This window comes from Brassica oleracea, chromosome C8, assembly GCF_000695525.1.
Source record: "Brassica oleracea var. oleracea cultivar TO1000 chromosome C8, BOL, whole genome shotgun sequence".
NCBI lineage: Eukaryota > Viridiplantae > Streptophyta > Magnoliopsida > Brassicales > Brassicaceae > Brassica > Brassica oleracea.
The window spans coordinates 14855273-14866657 of NC_027755.1; the positions used below are offsets into that span (position 1 = coordinate 14855273).

Consider the following 11385-nt stretch of genomic DNA (forward strand, 5'->3'; position numbering starts at 1 on the left):
GGCTACAAATCAGGAACATTTATGATCAAGCGATTTAAGATGTGGACATGAAGAGTTTACCGGTGAAAAAATAGATTACGAATAGACACATGACGCAACTCTGTAACTAAGACTTGTTTGAGACATTGATGAAAAGAACTCAAACTCATGTTAAACGACAACAATTTACAATATGAGAAAACTATAATTGTTGCAAATTTGAGCTTTTTTTATATAACGTGATGAATCTCATTTAAAAATGAAACTCATAACGCATTTGTAGGCCCGACCCTCAGAGGAAGCCGAAGAAGCAAGAGCTTCCGACCTTCATAAATATATATTAGGTTCGACCATCAATGTACAAAGTATCATTTAGTTTAGTGGTATAAATGTTGGTGTTTATATCTCAATAACCTAAGTTTGAGCCATAGACTTGACATTTTTCACACTTTTTAAAAGTGAGGCACACAAAACGCTGACGTGGCGCATTTATGAGTGAACAAAAACTTATATATTATAATATAGATTTATGTTAAATTAACCGTTTAGCCTTTAATAGAGATTATTTGTTTAAGACACCGGATATTGATTGATTTGATATGGTAAGACAGGGCTTGCAGCTGGATTATACTCGGGTATAACTTATGGTATGAAAGAGGCTCGTGGGGGAGCTCATGATTGGGTGTCTAATCACCATTGTCTTTAAAAAATATAATTTTGCTGCCATCATTGTCTTGGTAATGTGACGTCTTTTAATTAATCTGTAACCATATATATATATATATATATATTGCAAAGGAATAGCTCGGTGGCTGGAGCATTAACAGGAGCGGCGATGGCTATGACGACCTCGGAGAGTACAAGCCATGAGCAAGTGGTTCAGTCTGCTCTTACCGGAGCAGCCATTTCCACAGCTGCTAATCTCCTTTCCAGCGTTTTCTAGATGATCTCATCAGAAGTCTTGTTATTTGTGTTAGTTTTAGCATAAACATGTCTTTCTATAAAACTTTTCTACGGATCTGTCAAGACTAGGCTCCCTGAAGCCAGATATCAGATTTTCTTCCGTTTGAATTTTTTGTTGCTTGAACTGCTTAAAGAAAATTAGTACATCTTTTTGGCATATAAGAGAATAAACGTTATCCTTTTTGGATAAAAATGCGGGTCCTGTGGGCCCAGACAAGAAAAAAAAATGTCATATAACTTTCACCCCTGAGGTTGCGTCAGACATTTCTTTGGAATTATATGCTCGTTTTTCTACAAACTACAATATCAAATAGGGCACGAAATAAAGTTTGACGATGTCCGATGTATTTTGTTATTTTCACCATTAAAATAAAGTAATTCTATAATAGTGGTGAAATATGTTCTAATGTATCAATCTTTAAATATATAGTTAAAAATAGAAGAATGCTATTTCTTATTCTATAAATAGATAGAAGAAAAAATAGAAATCTCTATTATAGAGAAAGAAATAGAAATGGATTAAAGCAATTTCATCTTTAAATATTATTATAAATGTGAAAATAACAATGGATTAGAGATACTATTGAATGTTAAAATTCATTTCTTTTTTTAGTCAAAAAAAGAAAAAACAATAAAATGAATTTTCTAGTTCTCATTGATTAGAGACATCTTTATACATTAATTTAAATGAACAAGCTCTCAAAAATATCATGATTCTACCTTTTTCTAATCAAGATCACAAACATTTTAAAAACGTTTACAGATAGAGTGCTCAACGGTTAATGAGTTTGTCAGACCAATGCAAAATATATTTAGACGTCCACTAGTTTGAATTTAAAATGTCTTTTAGTTTAAATCAAAAGGTCACTAAGAGCATCTTTATCCCTATCACCCCTGATAGATTTCTTAATGAATTTTTAATTAGTAAAAGTAATATAAGAACATTAGTTAAGAAACTCCAATTTTCAGTGGTCCAATGGGAGTTTCTTAACTAAGGTTCTTAAAAAAAATTTATTAAACTATTTTTTTGAAGATAAAATTTATTTATTTAATAAAACATATTAAAAGATAACATTTTAAACATAGATTTTAAAATTAAAACATAAAAACAAGGATTAATAAAATAAACGAGAAAAATTTGAAAGAAACATCTGAGCTCAGTTGTTGTCTTCATCACGTCCAAATTTACGTCATATATGTTCAACCAAATCAGCTTTCAGTTGTTGATGCATTTGTCTATCACGAATTCTAGTTCGAACACCCATCATATTGACGATATTTGAAAGGATATCTGTAGAATACGTGAGATCGACATGTGAAGTTCCGGTGTCTTTTCCTTGTTGGAACTCTGAAACATCAAAATGAGTGTATCCATCTCGTTCGTCTTCTACTATCATATTATGGAGTATGATACATGCTCTCATAATCTTCCCTATTTTGGCTTTATCCCAAAAAAGTGTTGGATTTTTAACAATGGCAAATCGAGCTTGCAAGACTCCAAAAGCACGCTCGACATCTTTTCAGACAGCTTCTTGATGTTGAGCAAATAAAGCCGCCTTCGGACCTTGTGGTATTGGAATAGATTGGATAAAAATTGTCCATTTCAGATAAATACCATCGGTGAGATAGTAAGCCAAATGATACTCTCTTCCATTGACAGAGAAAGTAACTTACGGAGCTTGACCTTTTATTATGTCATCAAAAACAGGTGAGAGATCAAGAACATTGATATCATTTAAGGTACCTGGAGGTCCAAAAAACGCATTTCATATCCATAAATCATACGAAGCAACCGCCTTTAAAACGTTTGTGGGTTTAGCCGAACCACGTGAATATTGACCTTTCCAAGCGGCGGGACAATTCTTCCACTCCTATTGTATACAATCAATGCTTCCTATCATCACGGGAAATTCACATTGCTCACCAATATAAAGTAGACGTTGAAGATCAGCTGGTGTTGGTCTTCTTAGGTACTCATCGCCGAATAAATTTATTATTCCTTCTACAAAGTGTTCCACACATAACCGAGTAGTAGTTGAACCGAGTCGGAGATATTCGTCAACATCATCAGCCGCAGAACCATATGCCAAGACACGAATGGATGCTGTACACTTTTGAAGTGCAGAGAGACTAAGCCTTCCGAGAGCATCTTTCTTTTGTCGAAAGAATTCAACTTCATTGGAGAGTCGATCAACAATACGCATGAAAAATGACTTGTTCATTCTAAATCGTCGTCGGAAGAGATTTTCAGGATATGTTGGAGTTTTACTGAAATAATCATTCTATAAACGTAGATCGCATTCTTCACGATTTCTTTCGATATGAACTCGTTTTTTTCTTCTTTTTCTTTCAACTTCTTGATCACCATAAATAATGGTTAAATTCTCGAATGTTTGATCAAAATGTTGATCAAAATATTGATCAAAACTTTCATCATCTACTCCCTCAAAAGTGTTATGAGAAGAAGATGTCATATATGTGATCAAAATTTAGAAAGTGTTTTGATTATTTTTTGTGAATAATTTTTGTGATCAAGGAAAAGGAGAGAATGAAACAATGAGAGAGTGAGATAATGAAATAATTTGTAAAAAGTGTTTTATGATCAAGGAGATGACCAAGGAGACTTCGTCATGATGAGAAGACTTTGTTATTTGTGTGTTACGAAGGAGGTGATCAAGGCGACTTTGTGATGATGAGAAAGAGAGAATGAGTCTTGTGATCACGTCTTTGTCGATTGTAAGGTGAGAAGGGGAGAAGAAGCATTTGTGATTAACTTGGTGAATAAGACTTTATATAGACAAGGAGAGACTTTACAAAATTTAGAAAGTGTTTTGATTCTTTACAAAATCATTGTTTCACTTGACAACCCTTGCGACACAAACAGAAACTTTACAACAGCGTTTGTGACATATACATCTTGTGACACATACGGACAACTCGTTGTGACACATACATACAACTCTTGTGACTTCCATCTCGTGTATTCTCTTGCACGTATACATCTTGTGACTTGCATCTCGTGACTACTCTTGATCTCGTGACTACTCTTGTTTGGCTTCTCGTGACATCTTGTCAATTTCCTTTGTCTCTCTGCACACGTAAACAAGTAAAGTCTGAAACATACAATATGTTTTAATAAAATACATGAAGCTTTAACAAGAACATAGAAACTCTTTTCAACAAACAATATCTTACATAGACCGAAGACACATAACCGAAGAACATAGACGAAAGAAACAAATAGAGTTCAAACAACTAAAGACTGAAGACACATTACCGAACATGAAACAAAACATGAAACAGAACATGAAACAGAACATGAAACACATAGACACTAATTACCCAACATCTCTGTAATTAGTTTCTCCTTTAGAGCATCTTCAAACTGAGATAGGAGCTCTTTTTTTAAAATGAGACTCTTGAGCAGACCCATCTTTTTTAGTCTTTCTTTAGCAGCCAAGTCTTTCTCTTTGATAGACCACATGCCCTCAAACTCCGACACACCCAGTTGATCAACTATAGTTCTCTTACCACCTGCTCCTTTCGCTGCCTTAACACCAGGAGGACGTTTGGTTGGGTGATCACCATTCATAGTTGCTTGAGAGCTTGCCTCTTCCCCTCCATCCTCACACTTTCTCTTCTTAGCGCTTGATGATTGTGTTCCATCAATCTTAATTACTACTCGCAAGAGCACACCATTTCTGGTCGTTTTTGAGTTCCTCCCAAGCATGGTGAAGATTAAATTTAATCTTATGATCGTTGTAGAAGATTTTGTGTGCCATTTTAACAACATCACTCTCACTCTGAACACTAGTTTTATGTCTTGTTGCAGCGGCATAGGCTCCAGAAAACTTGCAAACGAGGTCGTTCATCTTCTGCCACCTTTGCTTACACGGAATAGCCTCTCGTGCTCCACCTCTTTCCACTTTTGGACTAGATGCAAAATTATCTGCAATGCGCTTCCAAAAAGCACATTCTTTATGTTCATTGCCTACTACCGGATCCTTGCTGGTTTTTAACCATGCGCTAATGAGCACCACATCATCAGAGGGAGACCATTTCTTTCTTTCTTTGCGCTGTGTAGGTGAGTCTTCATAGAAGCTTGATGTTTCAGTGCCTTGAGTACTAAACACATGCACTTGTGAACCGCAATCATAAGGAAACAGTTCGGGAAAGTGACAATCTTGTTGACTGTTCAAAAGGTTAACGAAATTGGAGGTCCGACTATATGGATTCGTAGAATCCATATCCCAATATGTCAGAGAAATGGAGAAGTGAGAAAGAAGTCAGAGAAGTGAGAAAGAAGAAGCAATGTGTAATGTGTTACATCGTTTTATAGATGAAAAGAGAAGAAGATTTTGTGAGATAGATTTGTGCTGAGTAGACATGTATCTAACTTATTTATTACTTAACTACTACCAGAAGCATTCATCACATCAAGCATTCATCACAACAAGCATTCACTAACCATATCCTAAATCTAACAAGCATTCATCACAAGCATTGTTTAACCTAACTACTATCCAGCCAAAGCAATTACGAAAATATCTAGAAAATAATTTCAAGTTTTGCACAGTTACCTCAACGACAGTCTCAAGTTGTGTTTCCTTGTCGAAGTACTGGATGTGTAAGCATGTTCACAACGCCCTCAACCCTGTCATAATTAGCAACACAATGAACTTAGATCGCTTTCTAACTTCAACACACACACTTATATTATTCATATCCAGTGATAAAACACTAATTAAGATTAATGAAATTGAAAGCAGAAGGTGAGAAAGTTAATTACTTGGGAAGTGATCTCCAAATTGTAGAGATCGTGAGCCAGAGCTGAAAGACCGACGGAGGCGATGCCGAGACACTCGTCGTCCGAATGGGTTTGCATCATTCTTCTGCCGGAGAAGACGAGAAGCGACGGAGGAGACGCCGTGAGGAGCAAGACAGTCGTCATCCTTGGAGGGTTTCGCTCCTTCTTCTGACGGAGAGGACGAGAGAAGACGGAGGATTGAAAGAGAGAAGACGGATGATCAGTGGTGGGTTTCGATGCTTCTACTGACGGAGAAGACGAGAGATGACGGAGGAGACACACGGAGGAGCGAGAAATTCGTCGTCCTTGGTGGTGGGTTTCGATCCTTCCTCTGTCATGGAGAAGAAGAGAAGACGAGAACAAAGACAGAGGATCGGTGGTGGGTTTCGATCGGTGGCGGGTTTCGATCCTTCCCCTGTCACGGAGAAGACGACAAGAGGAGAACGAAGACGGGGGATCGGTGGTGGAGGAGCGGTGGTGGGTTTCGATCGAGATCAGTTTCGAGCCTTCCTCTGTCACGGAGAAGACGACAAGAGGAGAACGAAGACGGGGGATCGGTGGTGGAGGAGCGGTGGTGGGTTTCGATCGAGATCAGTTTCGAGCCTTCCTCTGTCACGGAGAAGACGACAAGAGGAGAACGAAGACGGGGGATCGGTGGTGGAGGAGCGGTGGTGGGTTTCGATCGAGATCAGTTTCGAGCCTTCCTCTGTCACGGAGAAGACGACAAGAGGAGAACGAAGACGGGGGATCGGTGGTGGAGGAGCGGTGGTGGGTTTCGATCGAGATCAGTTTCGAGCCTTCCTCTGTCACGGAGAAGACGACAAGACGAGAACGAAGCCGGAGGATCGGTGGTGGGTTTCGATCGAGATCAGTTTCGATCAAGATCAGTTTCGCTCCTTCGTCTCGTCTGTGACGGAGAACACGAGAAGACGAGAAGACAAAAAAGAAAAGAAAGACATAAAAGAAAATAGAAAAAGAAATACTTACCCTACCTTGCCGACACGTGTGTCAAACAACACTCTTAAAACCGGTCACAAAATACCCCATTTAAGGATCGGTGACAACTCTCTTTTCTTTTGTTTTGATTTAATTAAATCTCTTATTATACTTAAAAATCCCCATTAAGGATCAAGGATAAGGATGGTCTAACCTTTCGTTCAAAATGTCCTTGAACTTTAGTCTCAAGAAACATGCTGTAGCTCTCAATTTAGGTTTTTAATTGAGAGCTAGTCAGGTAGGTAGTTGAAAGTTAAGAAGCAAAATCATAAAACAAGAGAAGAAATTTTATGTGCTGTGACCAAATTATTTTCTTTTAATAAAAAAATATCAGGAAGTTCTAGACCGGTCCAAAAATACAATATTAGTTTTTTCAAATAGTATTCGCTCATATAAATTTTAGGTTTTATTTTGGATGATTTTCCAAAAAAGTTATAAAAACAATTGTATAATTCTAAAAATATTATAGTGTGTAATCGGATAAGATAGAATCATTTGTCCAAAAATGTGTATGAGATCGTTACATCGCGGCAAATAACATGTCCTTAAGAATGTGAAAATTTGTATAATTTAGGTATATAGCTAGAATGGTCTACTTTTGAACAAAAAAAAAAAAAAAGCTAGAATGGTCTACTAAAATATATAGGGGATTTAGTGCCTGTACCTGTCTGATTATCAGGTTGTTAGTACATTTTTCAAACTATATAAAATTTATGGTAGTGTAAACAGTATCAGATTCTGAAAATTTGGTAATATGTTTGAAACTTGTTTGTAAGACTACAGTGTCCAAAATTTGATGTGTGGTATTTATTGATGGACTGTATTCTTGGAAACTTCATTAGGAAACTAATTGAGACTCATAATTACTATGAATTGTGAGAAGTAGAAAAAAAAATTGTAGGAGAAGTTCACGGCCATTTCCAACAATTAGTCTGAACTATACACCTTAGAGCATCATTACCCCTAAGAGAGACATAGGAGTTCTTAATCATTTTTTAATACTTTTAAGTTGGAAAAGTGAGTTTAAGAGACTTAGTTAAGAGACGAGAATATTTGTGTGGTCCAATGCAAGTCTCTTATTTAAAGATTCTTAAAAAAACATATTAAACATTATTTTATTAAACTTAAAATTTATTGATAAAATTATTAAACATAGGTTTTTAAATAAAAACATAAAAACAAAAATTAGTAAAAAAAAAGAGAATAATTTGAAAGAAATATCCGAGTTCAGTTTTTGTCTTCATCACGTCCAAATTTACGCCATATATGTTCAACCAAATCATCTTTCAGTTGTTGATGTATTTGTCTATCACGAATTCTTGTTCGAACACCCATCATATTGACAATTAAAAAGAGAAGATGAGTAAAGAGAGAATATGGCTTTGGTGGTGTGAAAAAAGATTACTTTGTTGAGGGAAGATGAGTAAAGAGAGAAGATGAGTAAAGAAAGAAAGCAAGAGTGTGTGTGGTTGTTTTTTTTAAAGCCGAGAGTGTTTGTTATATAGACACAAGCATACAAGTTTATTCTTTACAAGTCCGCGACACAAAAGACACAAAAGATAACAACAGTGCTTGTCCCTGACATGAGAATAGAAGAGTACAAGACATGTGAAGACAATGAGTGTGTCTTTTACAATGAGTATCAGTTGATCAGGATGAATATCAGTTGGATTGCTCTGTTCTTCTTTCAGATACTATTGCCAATCAATCAGGCCAGATCATATCATAGTGAAAAAACTTGCAGCTAGACAACATTAGTTTAAGTCCAACTCAAATATATTTCAAGACTTGTACATAATTGCAGGTATTAACCAAAGTTAGATCATGTTTTATTTTGGTATTGGTTTACATTGTTTACAAGAAATATGGTCTCGGTTCAAATGCATTGTCATTTAAGAACACTAAAGCCGTAGACAAGGCCATGAACTGATCATAAAACTAGATTAACATTGTACTGCAGAGCCAAGTTCTTGATTTTACTCTGTATTTTTCAAATATAAAGAAAAGAAACTTAAAGAACGACAAACAAAAGGATCTATAACCCTATATTAAACATCTGCCACCACCACCCATCTTAGCACCCTATATTAATTAGTCTACTCATAATTAACATACGTAACTAGCAAATGCAGCAGCAAGTGAACATGTTGGTTTATGATAAGAATAAAATGGCATAATCACCCTTGCATGGACAAACAACTAAAGACAGAGTCATGGAGCTTATAATTTACCATGTGAAGGAACTTGTTCTGATCAACAACACGAGTGTTCTCGAGCTTGATATTGAGGTACTGATCAACTGAATGAAGAGTCCCTCTACAACAGAACACACTCCAACCAATGAAGCGCAAGACTTCTCCAGCACGACATTCTCACCTTCCGTCACTTCGACCTCACCACCAAGCTCGAAAGTCTCGTCCTTTGAGTTTAAGAGCACGGCCACAGAAGCTCGGGTCTCTTCGTTGTTTAGACCTTGAGAGAGACCAAAGGAGCTTCTTTTGATCAGTGCGAGGGGTTTAATGATGAATCTCTCGATCGCGGAAGAGTCGATATGTTCTTCAACACCAACACCAGCTTGGTTATCAACTTGGAGATGCTCTGTTTCGGACAAACACTTGCTTGCATCCTCGACATGTTCTTCAAGACAAACTTGGCTCTCAACTTGAAGATCGCATGTTTCGGACAAACACTCGCTTGAATGCCCTTGACGTCACCATCAATAAACCCTAATTCGTTAGCATCATCATCCGATTGATAAACATCCAACTGATCGAAACCCAAACCCACCGGATTCGGAGGCTCCGACCCGTAATCGACGAGAAGAATCACCAGATCCTGTGCTTTGCTCAGTTGTACGCTGATCGGCAGAGAAATGATCAGAGATCCCAATCAAGTATATCCTCTCCTTCCATGGTGATAATCGAAAGAGAAATTCAGATTATGGTGAATCTCTCCATCGCGATTTGACCAGAGAGAAGCGACAAGAGACATATCTTGTGTATCCATACGTCGCTTATGGTAATTGCCATTTTTCATTTTTTTTAATTCCTAATTAAACTAAAAACCCCTTCTAAAATACCCCGATAATGATGGTCTTAGAACAACGATAAATAAGTTCCAAAAACGTGAAAAATGAAGTACATTAGACCATCCTTATCGCTGGCGCTTAAGGAGAGTGCTTAACATAATTGCAATTAAAAGAAAATCAAAAATAGAAGAAAGCAGAAGCGTCGGCCCCTAATTAAGCCCGAGAATCAACGTATTTTCTTGGACAGGTGTCAGCAAATGAGAGGGTTGAGGTTTGGTTACGGGTTGAACGCGATCAAAGTTGGCTTTTGGTCTCTCTCTCTCTCTCTTTCTCTCTCTCTCGAATCCTCTCATCTACGAAAGGCGAATTGTATCCATCGCGGTGGCTCTGGTCTCGGCGGCGAGGTGTCCGTCGGTGGCTCGCGTCGGGACCTCTCTCTCAGTGGATCTCCTCGGCGGTGACATCTCTCTCTCTCCGTGGCTCTTGTCTAATCGAAAGGTAAACGGTTTTGTGTTCTTCGGTTATGCAAGTCTTACGATTTATGCATGTTCCTGTTCTGATCGGTAGTTTTTATATCTTATTTGTTGGTTCTGATCGGTGGCGATGGAGCTCTCCACGACGGCGATGGAGCTCTCCACGACGGCGACAGAGCTCTCTCTCGGTGGAGTCGAAGCTCTCTCTCTCTCTCGGTGGCGACGAATCTCTCTCTCGGTGGCGATAGAGCTCAAACGGCGGCTCTTGTCGAATCGAAAGGTAAAGTTTATGTTTTGGTATTTGTTTGATTTGGTATCTTCTGTCTTAAGATTGATGGAGCAAATATGAATTGTTTGTAAGTTGGATGTTCTGTGATTTGGATGTTCTGTGATTTGATAAAATCGTTTTTGATATGTTCTCAATTTGCTTTTGTTTGTATGTTTCAATGCTTCAAATCGTTTATTTCCTCTGTTTCTCAAATATATTAATCATGTGATTTGTTTCTGAGTGTTTCAAATATAAAGCAATGGTTGTTCCTCTGTTTCAAATCGTTTCTTTCCTCTGTTGAGTTGTTTGTTGTCTATTTCATATTACTCTTGTCGCTGTTTCATGTTCTTCATGAATGTCTGCTTTGCTACTTTTAGGACATTTGTGGTTGAGTTCATTTAAAGCTTTATGGTTGAGTCGTTTGTAATAAATGGTTAGTGTTAGATTATTGTTGAACGAGTTAACAAATAGATGTTTAAGTGTGGTTATTGTGGTAGCTATATGTCTAGTCGAATAGACTGGGTGTGATGAATGCGGTTATGAATGGTTTTGGTTTGATACTTGCTGGTAGCTATATGTCTTTCGTTTCTGTCATTTATTTAAAATGCTCTTTCGTTTATGGTTGTGGTTGTATGAGTGATATGAATGCGGTTATGAATGCTCTTTCATTTCTCTCATTTCTCTCCTCTATTAAACTCGCCTTCTTCCATCTCTCTTTTCTATCATCTCTCTTTTCCATCACTTGAGACATATTCAAATATGGATTTTAATCCATATTTGAATTTAAATTTTGTTGATCTTCTTCAAAGTCAACAAGATAGTGACATAGGTTTAGAATTTTCTCCCATTCCTTTATATGGCACGCAAGCCA

The 11385-nt window shown here is 37.2% G+C and overlaps 1 protein-coding gene and 1 pseudogene across 1 annotated transcript; one reads left to right on the plus strand and one right to left on the minus strand.

The window, feature by feature from the left end:
• The window catches only part of LOC106308729, a 20181-nt pseudogene extending 19259 nt beyond the window's left edge, over window positions 1-922 (plus strand).
• A 3691-nt stretch (window positions 923-4613) lies between these two features.
• Window positions 4614-5189, minus strand: LOC106308730 (glutathione S-transferase T3-like). Its single transcript, XM_013745857.1, has one exon. It carries the CDS (start codon window positions 5187-5189, stop codon window positions 4614-4616), a length of 576 nt encoding a protein of 191 aa, XP_013601311.1.
• Window positions 5190-11385: the final 6196 nt, after the last annotated feature.